The 13,222-nt window shown below is 33.8% G+C and overlaps 1 protein-coding gene across 3 annotated transcripts in view; it reads left to right on the forward strand.

The window, feature by feature from the left end:
* The window catches only part of LOC134846248 (potassium voltage-gated channel subfamily KQT member 1-like), a 75,236-nt gene that overhangs the window by 45,558 nt on the left and 16,456 nt on the right, over nt 1–13,222 (forward strand). For all 3 annotated transcript variants that reach the window (XM_063863524.1, XM_063863532.1, XM_063863541.1), the window contains exons 3-5: nt 8,363–8,630; nt 11,945–12,071; nt 13,015–13,193. In XM_063863524.1, the coding sequence (XP_063719594.1) occupies nt 8,363–8,630; nt 11,945–12,071; nt 13,015–13,193 (574 nt within the window). The remainder of the gene's footprint in view (nt 1–8,362; nt 8,631–11,944; nt 12,072–13,014; nt 13,194–13,222) is intronic.

Below are 13,222 nucleotides of genomic sequence, written 5' to 3' on the forward strand. Positions count from 1 at the left end.
CAAATTTTGCAAAATTTCTTCAAAATAATTCAGTTTAGTACAGAAAAGAGAAGCGGACTAGTCTTAGACAGGCTGGATAACCTTTGATAGATCCTCTGCGAATCGCAGAAACCATTAATTAATTTAAAAAATTTAAAAAAATTGGATTATGATTGGTTATGACGGATTTTTAATTTTTTTTTAAATCAATTAAAATGAATATTTTTGACAAAAATAATCGACTTTGGTGCTAAAAATGATGTCTTATAATGGAAACAAAAATCGATTTTAATAAAAATAGAATTAATTTCGTGGTCTGAAGTTTACATCGGTAATAGATCACAATGGATTTTTTGTCTTGGAAATCCTTTTTTAAGTATTGAAATCCATTGGCGCTCAGTGCGGGCACCAATTTATGTTTCGTAGATTCAATTTGAGCACGCTGGATGAATTCAAAGATGAATTCAAATCACTGGATGTTGGGCTTGATTAATTCAAAGATTAATTACGGTGGCTTACCTTATGATGGAGAAACCGAATGATGGAAATCAGTTTTCATTATGTTTCAGCCAGTAAAAATTCTCAAAAAAATCGCAAATACCTCAGAGAAAGCAAATAAATCCAGGCCATTAAAACTAATTTTGACCGATTTGAAAATTAGTAGATACATGACGTCAAACTTTGCGAAATGAAAGTCGGTTTTTGGAAAAATCTAAGACCGATCTGAAAAATGGGCAGAAAAATTTAATGTGTATCTGTACGAATTGTATAGCAAAACTTTGCTGTTCTGCTAGAATTCATCTTCTGTTATTATCAACTTCGGTTTTGTGCAAAAGCCATTCAGCCAATAGGAATATCTTACCATTCTGATTGGTTAAAAATTTTCCTCGATTTGGTCCCTCTATCAGGAGATTACCCCCCATCAATGACTCATAAACCTAAACATAAACTTTGATTTTGTAATATTCTCTATTGTCTGTTTTTTTTTGTTTTTTCAGTTCTCCCAAAAACTGGTGAGCGATTAATGTTTATCAGAGAAACAGCGAGATTTGAAAAAAAAAACATTTATAAAAATGTATCTTTTTTGCTTTCGTTTTCTATTTATAGGTTTTTCCGTTAAATAGTCTCATTATGCACAATTAAAACAAAATTGCATTTCAATTCGTCATAATTTCACGTTTTTTACAATTTTTTTTACAAAAAATTTGTCTCTTCCTTTAGATTAATTTGTTAAAGTGCTTTTTAAAAGCATTTATATGTTTAAGAAAGAATTTTCACGCTTCTCAAAACTCTTTTTCAGGAAAATATTTTGAAATATGGAAATTACAGCAGTTTCCAATTATAGTATTTCCTTTTTAAGCAGAATGTCTATAGATAAATAAACGCTCTGTTCAAAAAAAAACAAAATAATGAGAAAACTGCTGTTTGTTCCATATTTCCAAATATTTGCCTGAAAATCAAGTTGCTCGAAGCCTTTTTTAAGCTTTCTCAAAAGGTTCGATGTTTCACTTCTAGTCTGCATTCATAAAGACACGTTTTTTTCTAATGCTGTCTTTTGTTCTATAAAATTATCACGCCTCGACAGGGTTACGCACGTTTTTTGCTTGCCTGGTTTTCTAGGTATCAACTTAATGCCATTCATTCTATTGATTATTGAGGCAAACTGTCGAAAGATAGTAAAAGACAGTCAAAATGAATGCGCAAATGAGTATTGCGTCTGACTTCAGACGTCATACCTTATAAAATCAAAGCACATTAAAAATTTAGACCCTCAAAAGATACCATTGTGCATAAAAGAATCAATAGACAGGAAATTCTTCAAATGAAGAGTAAGTACTGAGGGGAATAGATGAGGACCTCAGAGGGAGTAAAAAACAGCCTAGTCACGACAGCGAAATATTTGATTAATCTTTGACGTATGCGACCGGTGGGGTACTAATTTGACACGTGATAGCCCAGGTAATCTTTATGGTGTATCCGATAAACCCCTTTAAAGGAATTCGTGACGATGAGGGGAATTATGCATATTAGTTGAATAAAGAATCCAATTTAGTTGAAGATGAAAAAAAAACTCGAACAATTTTGTTGCCGTAAATGTAAAATTATTAGCGTCTCGTTTACTTTGAATTGAGGGCCAAAAAAATGCTTGCGATTAAAACTTATTGTCAACCTCAGACGTATTATCAACCGTCTGGAAAGAAAACCATCTGTATTTTCTCGAAAGATGCATGGGTAGCTGATGATTTTGTTTATTTTTCTAGTTTATCAATTTTTCAAACTTTTTAAGCCTGAAAGTCTGAATCGCATTAGTTTTTTAAGCTCTCGTGGTAACAGCAGGGGCGGATTTGGGAGGGGGGAGTGGACGCCTCTTCCTCAGAGATTCAACCTCCTCACTAACCAAAGTGTCACCGCTCGTATTTTTTATGACTACCATTTTCGGCTGGTAAACCCTAAAGTTTTCTAAAGGCGCTTTCGAAGACAATTTTACTAATTTTGAAGAGAAGCGCGCGCCAAAAAAAACGCAATTTTTAGTATAATTTTAAAACTCCCAAAAAGTGCCCAAAACGGCATTTTTGACCTGTTTTTTCAAATAGCCTGCGGCGCAAAAACTTTTGTCAGAAATTGGTTTATAGTGTTCTGGGAGTTCTCAGAAAATCAGTTTGATCAACCTAAAAAAAGTCGACAAAACTCCCCTCCCCCCTCGAGAAAATCCTAGACCCCCTCCCCCTGGGTAAAATTGTACAGAATGTACGGCCCATTGTTATCATCGCCAAAAAAGACAAATTCAAGTATTGTTGCATTTTTGTTAAGGTGAAATTCCCCAGATTATAATATACTTCTAAAAATAGGATATTGGGCTGTTAAAATGCTGCATCAACATAAATTATGAATAGGGATGCTCTCTGAATGAAGAAATCTTTCTCATCCGCACCTAGATACGCTTTACTATTACACTACACTAGGTTACCAACAATTTGTCATTAGAGTACCTGATTTTATGCAAAAAACTATCCCTGCGTCATAATTTGTTCAAACCCAATAGGTGTTCTGAACAACAAAAATGATTTAAATTCATTAAGTGATGATTGCGAACACGTTCAAAACTCTGAATAAGCTTCAGAATTACATCTTTTCCTAATGCCACTTTTCATCGAAGATCAAAAAACTTCAATATACCATCTTGTCATGGTGTCATATCATAATATATTACGGAGTAGCGCATTTAGGGGAATGGGGGGTCGGGGCGGATGTTTTCCCTTTTTCCCTCAGGGATTCCACCCTCTGCCGACCCAAAGGTTTCGCATACTTTTTTGAGACCTCCATTTTGGCTGATCGACCCTAAAAAGGTCATATAGGCGCCTTGAACGCCAACTTATAGTAATTTTGAAGGGGAGCGCGCGCCGAAAAAAACGCAACTTTTTGTCAAAGTTTTCCAAAAAAAAGCCAAAAAAACCGCCCCTCCGATTTGAAAATCCGCACCTTACCCTCGATAAAAAGCTAGATCTGCTCCTGATATTATGCAATGCATTACTTAGTCCTGTTTAAAATTATCGAATCTCGCTATGGGACTTGGTTGGTTGTTTGCTGACGTTTTTCTATTGAATGCATCCAGTTAATGACAAAAACCAAGTATTCCGTCCGCTGAAATGAAAACGAAAAAGGGAATATTTTGGAATATGGACTGCTCTGGCATAAAATACCAATACAACCATTGACTTATATATATTTTTCAATTTCATTTCTAAGAAATACGTTTGCTTCCATAAAACCTTTTATAGGTTTCATTTAGGAAAGCTTGTAATGTCCGGGGTGTAGCGACTTGGATGCGTGCCGCTTAGCATGCATAATTAAAATAAATACTCACTTCAATGCGGAACGTGTAAATTTGTGTAAATGCGGAACGTGTGATTTTTAGTTGCAAACGAGAGAAAACTAACTCAATTCTAAGTGCGCTAATGGCCGCCTGTTATGCGGCATACATGCAAGTAGGCCTGTCCCCGTGAAGCCCAGTCAATTTAATTGCAAACAAAACAAGACTGCTCGTATCAGGGCGAAGCCCTGAATGTTCCGACTGCCTTTTAAGGTTTATGGAGCAGCAGTAATAACATAAAAAAATTAATTGAAATAAAATAAAATGAAAACTTTTTTTTCTAAAATTTTTTATTTTAAAATTTTCGAAATTTTTTATGAAAATCATCCCTCCACACGCCATATAAAACACAAAAAGATAGATTTCGTTCCTTGTAACAAATCAATTATGGCAAATAAGCTTCATTCAACCAACTTGGAACCATTTATAAGACGGATTAAATCTCCGCTTACGCGTTAATAGCGCGAATTATATAGCGCGTTAATTGTCCCAAGTTGGTCAAAATGGCCAAAATGGCAATCTTTAAACCCTCGTAACTTTACGAAAAATGATCACAGGTGAAATATCTTTTCAAATTTAAGCTCAGGACAACAATACCTTTTGAATGATAAAAAAAATTCCGTCAAAAATGGCTAGTTAAAAAGTCGAAATTTGTCTGAAGAAAAAAAAACCCACCCCGAGCACAAATATTCCGTTACTTTCGTATCGAAAGTCGGAACAACAAATAATTGGAAAAGCAATCAATCAAATTAATCATTGAGAAAAACTGAGCAATCAATTAATTAATTAATTGTTGCAATTAATGGACCAAGTTAACATCCTAAAGGTAGTTTATGGTGGGAGGATGTTAGCTTGGTTCCGAATTCAAACTTTTAGCCAATCAAATTGAGATTTTACTCGCAGCGCTTAGCAAGTTTACATTAAATTGAACACTGGAGTGGAGGATTTCAACGTGGTCTATTTGGAAAGAGGTGGAGGATGTTAAATTGGTCCCAATTAGCTTCCAAGTTATTGGAATTCAATCAACTTTTTGAAGCCTCTGGTTATCAGACAAAAATTGCGATGACTACCAAGATTAGGATCTTTTTAACTATTTCCCCCTTTTGCGAAGGGGGAATTCTTACTAGGTAAAAATTTGACATATGCTTAACCGTTAAATTAGTTATTTGTAGGAGTAGCAATTTGTTACCAGGTACCAAGGGGGGTAGTTGAAGAGATCCTAGGATTACTGAGACCCGACTACAGAAACTATAATCAAACGCGAGCACTGAAAAATAAAATAGGTATTCCTTCAATTTTCATTGCTCTCAAAATAAAAATCAGTGGTCTAAGTCTCTTAACAACAAATAGTTGTCTTAATTTGAAAATATTGTTCAATTGGTCCAAAACCACTAATCCGACTAATTCTAAAACACTTTTTGAACCATTTGAGTGAATAATAGTTCCGTGAATGTTTTCATATTGGGTCCCACATCCGCTACTGCACGTGTTTGGTTGCCGTGACATGGTTAAAAAACCGTTTAGGGGGAGGATGTCAACATGGTTCTGAGTTCGAATTTGCAGGCAATCAGACTGGAGTATTTTACACACAGCGCTAATGTAAATTGAACGCTGGGTGGAGAATCTTAATTTGGTCTATTTGGAGGGAGGATATTAACTTGATTTTAACTATTGAGAGTTGAAAATGCATTCAAATTATTTTCATTACCCTTTCGATAAGCAAGGATTTTGCAATTGAGTACTAGACTTTTTTCCCGTAAACAAATTTTTCCACAGGAGTCATCTCCTGGACTCATTATTCACCTGTTCTTTGTTCGAAACTGCAACAGACATATTTTAATGGAGCATTTTAAAATTTTCTTAGAGCATGTTAGCTTTTCAGATATCAGTCTTATTCAAAATTTGCTTTTTCTAGGTTGGTAGTAATTTTACCAACTTTTTTTATTTCACTTTTTGTTTTTTTTTCCTTTTTTAATTCGTTTGATAAGTTCTAGCCTATATTATATCGGCTTAGTTCATGAAATGTCGCCCTTTAGTGAGCAAAAAATTTCAATGTGTGTGTATTGAAGATGATGGGTCTTTAACAACTTTTTAAGTAGTTTTCAAGTCTTTTTAAATTTTCATTTTTTGTTTTCCTTTTTTCTCGGTTTTATAAATTTCGGCCTATATTATATCGGCTTATTGGCCTCATATTGCTTCGTTTGAAGAAAAGAAGTTTTCGTGTACGTGTTTGTATTGAAGGTCATGAGGTTGCCGTGACATGGTGTGCGTGTGTTAACAAATTTTTGATTAGTTTATAATCAGTTTATAAGTTCATTTTTTATGATTTTTTCTCGGTTTAGTCAATTTCCGCCTATATTATATCGGCTTATGGGCCTCGTATTGCGTCGTTTGATGAGCGAAAAAAGTTTTAGTGTGCGTGTGTGTATTGAAGGGGATAGGGTTTTATCAACTTTTTAATTAGATTTTCTAAGTGTTTGGTGAAATGTTTTTGGCTTAAAGGGTTTGTGCTCAGATACTTTTGGCTTTTTTAAAGCTTGGTTAGTATTTTTCTGATGCTAACTGTTTGGTTAGTAAAGCTTGGTTAGTTTTTTTGATTAGTTTATAAGTATTTTTTAAAAGTTCATTTTTTATGATTTTTTCTCGGTTTAGTCAATTTCCGCCTATATTATATCGGCTTATGGGCCTCGTATTGCCTCGTTTGATGAGCGAAAAAAGTTTTAGTGTACGTGTGTATTGAAGGGGATAGGGTTTTATCAACTTTTTAATTAGATTTTATAAGTGTTTGGTGAAATGTTTTTGGCTTAAAGGGTTTGTGCTCAGATACTTTTGGCTTTTTTAAAGCTTGGTTAGTTTTTTTCTGATGCTAACTTCTATTGTTCTGGTGCTTTTTTTTTAAACTGCTTTTTTTATTTTTATAGACTTCGGCGTTTTCTAAAATTTGTCCGATATTTTTTTCAAATTAGCGTCTGTTTTATATTGTATCGCAAGTGGTGCGAAGCTCGGCTTCGCCTCCGTGTAAATGTTTTGAGCAAACAACAAATAGTTGAAGCACTCGCTGACGGAAAAATTGACCAATTGTAGCAAATGTGTCTGGTGAGTACCCACAGAGCGTTTTTCCCAGCTTGTGCAAAAAAACTAAGTATCTCTGAATGGACTAAAAGACAAATACGTCTAAATATTCAGACTAGATGCCGCGTAAATACTGACTGGGCCCACTCCAACCTGTAATGGCTTCAAGCGAACTCTGATCGCTGCGTTCAGAGCGACCAGTAACGTTCTACTAATTTTGGCAAAAAGGTAACGTTCTTGTGGCAAATTTAGAATGTAGCTCCATGACACGCAACCATCTGAGTTTGTTTCAGAGCTGACAAATTGTTTTTTAGGCGTTCCTTCTTTTGAATTTCTTCTGAGAACTCTTTTTGGTGTTTAATGGCTACAAATCCCGTTAATCAACGGGATTTGTAGAGAACCTCTGGAGTTTCTCTCTTGGTGCCCATGTTTAGCTATTTCGGTTTAAATAAGTAGCTGCTACTGAATTCACTTTTTAAATTTATCTAGGTTACGATTATTCAAATTTTCTATTGGCTCAGAAGTAGTCGCGTTAACCAGAATAGGTCGTTAAGTAACTTTTCGTTGCGACCAACCCCCTAATTCGGTTGTGAAAGAACTGTGGCGTATGATGTGTTAAGTTGTTCCCAATTTTGACAACCTCGAAAAGGTTAAGGTGGTCAAGCTTGGTTTCAAAAAAGTGGTCCCAATCTGGAGAAAAACTGGTCTGATCATTACCGGTTTTCAGAATAGTTTAGACAAAAACTGATGGTAGACCTACCATTTTTCTACTGCTTTACTGTTAAATTTTACAAAATCTTTGAACAGTTTTTACTTCCCATTCTTACACTATTTAAGCTAATTCAGTTAACTTTTAATTTAAAAAAAAAAAAACATTTTTATAAAAACTTGAAGCAGCTAGAAAAACATTTTTTTAAAGTTTTGTATATTTTGCTTTTTGTTCGAGCTGCTTTTCTTAAATCATTGTTGAATCATTGTTGAATGCTTTTCTTGAATCACAACTGACTCTCCATGTTAGCGGTTATGATTTCGAATATAGAAAGTTGCACAAAATAGAACTCAAGCGCAATTATATCTGAATACCTTCTCTGAACAAACAAATTGCCATTTTTCCATGCGACGAATTGCGGCTATGATGACGTAAATGGAATATTTGCTAATAAGCATTTTAGGCAATGATTTTCATTATCATTTGGTCGCAAAAAAATTGTTCTTGTTTTCGAGTGCTGTGTGTGATGCAATGATGCGCTTCGGCTCCGTTAATAATTTCAATGAGATAAGCTTTCCCGATTCAAAAAAAAGCCAATTAAGTTTGATTTAACAAAAATTGATTCGTGATAAAATCACACCGGGACTTGTACATCTAAACCGTGACCAAAAAAGAATGTTTTTAATTTAAAGTTGACCAAACCGACAAGCAGTAGCGTTCTCCTGTTTCAGATTTGTACTCATCTTCATCTGTCTGCTGCTAAGTGTGATCAGCTCTGCTGAAGTGGAGCGAAATGAAAACAACCAATACTACCAAACATCTATATCTAATTTCTATAACCAGTACTCGGCTCAAAATGGAACCTCATCGGACTATTCGAGTAGACGGCTCGGATCCCGCTCGTCGCCAGGAGCTCCAATCGACTACGGGACTACAGAAAGTGTTGCTGCAGATGTGTCTAATTTTTCCGAGGAAGCAAACAAAGCGCTCCATAAACTGGTAAGTTGCTGCTTATAATTCAGGCTTTTTAATATGCCAGAAAAGTCAGGAAATTTTAGACTACATGTAAATCTTGAAAAAAAACTCTCTTTTTAAAAAAAATGAATTTTGACGATATTGGTGCTTGTTAGTTTCTGTAAATCCCGTTGACAAAGGTGGGATACCTTGCAAACACTAGTAGTAATCTTGTAAGGTCCTGAAAAATAGCCGTTCTCGTACAATAATACGGTAAAAATTAGGCTTCGCCCGCAAACCCTCTTTAAAAAAGGTTCACTTTGGGTACTTATAAGGTTTAAGTACCTCGAAAAAAAACGCAGTATGTTTCTCCTGATATTTTCTTCTGCTTCCGTTAGATTAATTTTGCTTGTAATCAAAAATTTTGATGAGCCGAAATTATTTGCATCGCTTGATATCTTGTCAGATAAAATAATGCGATGCCTTTCAGAATATAGGAGTTCAACAACTGACTGAGGTGACAAAACTTGACGGTGCAATGCTATTTAACTTTTTTCATCTTTTATTTCATCCTTTTTAGAATTTGAGACCAGCAAGTTGAAGAAACACATCCGACCTGGTTGTTCAAAAAATTTGGCAAAAATGACCTGAACGTACCTTAAATTACCTTTATTTTTAAGGTAAAGGTTTACCTTAAGTAATTTTAATGTAGACTTGAGGTAAAGTGTACCTTAACAACCACTTACTTTAAGTGACTTGAAGTAACTTTACCTCATCTTTTTATAAAAAGTTTTGGTGTTTTTTTACTTAAACTTGCAAGAAAATTGTGTTTCTGCTCATACAGGTAGTCTTGTATCTGTTTTTCTTTCGATAGAGTACTAAAATATGTTACTTCTGAATATTACTTGTAGATAGTTTGCGGTTTGTCTTTTGTTTGTTCAATTCACTATGTTCTCTTTTGTATTTTATATAGTGTTTGGCAACGAAAAGAAGACAAAAACGAAAGAGAAATCATTCATGTTTTACTTATTATCGCAATTTTTCTATTATATTTATTTTTTTTCAGCTGTAAGGAACAGTTAGAATATTCGTGATTTTACTCTGATTTACGACCACTTTTAATTTTTAGATATAGTTGAATGATCTTGCCTATCTCTAGAACAAGCCAATGTTTTGTTATTTTTAATGAAACCTGAAAAATCTCAATCCTTAAGCTAGCCATTTGAGGATAAACACAAAGTATAGCCCCACATTCTACTACTTTTCTTCAATTTTTTCGTCTTTAGTCTTCCATTTTTGGCAACCCTAAACTTCATTAATTACTTAGTGCAATTTTTTTTAAAGCAAGCCAAAAAAAATTTCTGAGGTTAGATCCATATGTAGAGAAATTGAATGAAAAAACTATGATTTTGTTATTTTTCAGTTGTGTTTTATTGATAAGAGCTTTTTCATTTGTGTTTGGCTATAAACACGACCACAGATTTATTTAAAAGATGTCAAATTTTTGTTTATGGAAAAGTTTGTATTGAAGGAAAAATAATAATCATAAATTTTTAATCAATTTTCCATACTTATGGATCAGTTTTCTGGATAATTTTTCACATCTTTCATTACCCAGAACATTAAAAATATGCAACAAAAACGATTATTTTTTGAGCGCCCTACAAAAAAAATACGTGTATTCAAGACTACGTTATGCACACAGCAACAAGGATTTTTGGCCCGCAAAAAAAATTATTAAAAATAATTGTGTCACCAAAAATTTATAGCCTACAATTTTATATTTAAAAACTGTATAATTAGCATTTTTTAACCAAAAATTTTATTCTTTTTATGATATTTGTGACATTTATGATATTCTTAAAGCATTGAATCATATAATTATCATTTTTGGTCTATGTGATCAACTCTGGTGTACGAAATCGCTTTCTTGCAGCGCAATTTTCTAAATTTTTTCTAGGTTGCTACAAATTTTGTTGCTTTTTCAAATTTTTTTTAGTTAACGACAAGCTACACTTTTGAATAACTTCAAGCATTGGTTTAAAATAGTTTAGAAATCACCTAAAATCAGATTGAAACAATGGCCTGATTTTTCCAGTTTAATATATTTTTTTCTGAAAAATGGAATCATGTATTCTCGCCCTTGAAAAGTTATTATCTTTTCTGTTATATGGTTTAAATCTACAACATTAACATTTGAGTTTTTATTTTGAATAAAAAGCATTTTTTTTGTTGGAATCTATTTTAACCAATCAGATTTGGTCACTTTCGAAGGTTTTATGACGACTAAAAGGGCTTTGATTTATGATGATACACCACTCGAATCTTACGAGTTTTCTTTGCAGTAACTAAATTCAGCTGTATAACCCTACCTACGAGTTTTTTTTGAGGTTACCCAAACAGCTGTATAAACCTACCGTACACCATATCTCCTTTTCATTCTTTCGAGAAAGGTTAGAGCAATATTTGTATGACATCATTGATTTTTAATACTGTAAAAAATCATTTTTTTTCTGTTCAATAAATAACCCGGATTAGAGTAACAAACATTTGAACACACTAAGACACTTACACACACCACAATTTTTTTATTATATATTCCCGCGCCGGAGTTCCATGGATAATAATCGATTATAATGGAAAATTGTTGTCTAAAATGGTGTCATTATAATCCATTATTGTTGCAAATTTAGACCACGAAATCGATTATGTTGTCATTATAATCGATTATTTTTGTAGAAACTTAATTATAATCCATTTAAAATCCACTATAATTGATTACAAAGGATTATAAACAATACATTTTTTTTTGCAAAATCATTTGCAAAACTTGCAACATTTCTGCGTTACTCACGGCCTACTCGCAATCTAAACCTACTCGAATTAACCCCCCCCCCACATAAAGGGGGGCGAATGGCGGTGTGGTAAACTGACAGAGAGGTGAGGGGGGGGGTCTGAGCAGGGAGGAAAACGGGGTATATAAGACAGAAATTATAAAAATTGAAAAGAGAAATATATCGTTTTATGAAACCTATACGTAGCAACTGCACTAAACAGAAATGCGATAACTTTGAAAAAAGTTGCAAATCTCATGACTATCCTCTCGAAAAAATCCATTGTAATTGATTATAACCGATTATAAAGGATTATATTGGCATAAAAATATAAGAAATATAATCCATTTTTAGCCTAAAAAGCAACCCTCAACCCTTAGCCTAAAAAGTCTTAATTTATGGCAGAAAGAAACCTGAATAAACCATTTTCGTATGTTTCATTGAATGTATCAACGAATGTACGAGGGACTTGAAAGTACTATTTTATACAATTTCCGTTGAAATGTATGTGATGTTTTAATGTAGGAGATTCTTCTGATTGTAATTTTTGGAGTGGAGCTGGTGCTGAGAGTCTGGTCAGCTGGATGTCGCAGCAGGTTCCAGACACTCCTCGGAAGACTCCGGTTCATCAAACAGCCATTTACATTCTTAGGTACCTATTTCAGTTTGTTAAACTTAATAAATTGGCGTATCTAAACTAACCACGTTGAAGATCGGAGTCAAAATTGATAACAAAAATAGGCTACCAGGAATTAAAATGAGTTCGTTTAGTTTATGCAGTCAGCTGCTCTTAACGAATATATGAATCTTGAGTTTAAAAAATTAGTTTTGATCTTGAAAAGCCAAGATAATAACAAATGCAATACAACATTGATCAGAGAACTTTACTTTCTATGAAAAGAATTTATTCGGCTCAACATTATTTTTTTTTTATAAATCGATGTCTTTAACAAGCAATGATCAGTATTTCTCAGTAATTTATCCTTAGTTTGATACATTTCAAGACTAATGGGACCTAAGATAAGTCAAACCTGTGTTTGAATCAATTTCGCTTGACGAAGTATCATTTATATAACCATAAACTTCTCCCCAAGAATTTGATTTGAAACTCACTCGATTGATTGAAAAGTACCTAAATTGTACCTAAAATGAAATTAAAATCCAACATTTTATTCTGCGCTCACTATGCTTCTCGCATTTGATAAAATAATTTTCAAGCCCCATATTTTTATCAACTAAATTAAATTGTCGTAGGAGTGCTTTAAAGTTTATTGGGAAAAAAACATGTTTCCATAGAGTAGAAGAGCATTAAAATGTTCAAAAGGGTAATAAAAAGACATTTGAAATCCAGTTTACACGTGAAAAAATTTCAAATTGGCTTTTTCATTACTATTTCAGACCAATTATTGTAGTAGCAAATGAGGAAAGGTAAAAGCTACCAGTTATAAAATATGATTAAAAGATTTGTAGTTTAAAAGCGTTTTTTTTTTGCTCTGATTTCTTAATTTTAGACTATTATTTTTCAAATTTGGTCTATCAATTGTTTCTAACTCATACTAATCCAAACTTTCTGTCTGTTATCTTTGTCTGTGCAGACATCTTCATCTGTGTGACGTCACTGGTGATCATCGTGACTGGGACTGAGAACAACAAGGTGTTCGCCACCTCCTCTCTCCGAGGTCTTCGCTTCCTCCAGATCCTGCGCATAGTCCGCATGGACAGAAGGGGTGGCACATGGCGACTCCTCGGAAGCGTGATCTATCTTCACAGACAGGTACACTTTTTAGGTTCTATGATTTTATA

This window comes from Symsagittifera roscoffensis, chromosome 1, assembly GCF_963678635.1.
Source record: "Symsagittifera roscoffensis chromosome 1, txSymRosc1.1, whole genome shotgun sequence".
Lineage (NCBI taxonomy): Eukaryota > Metazoa > Xenacoelomorpha > Acoela > Convolutidae > Symsagittifera > Symsagittifera roscoffensis.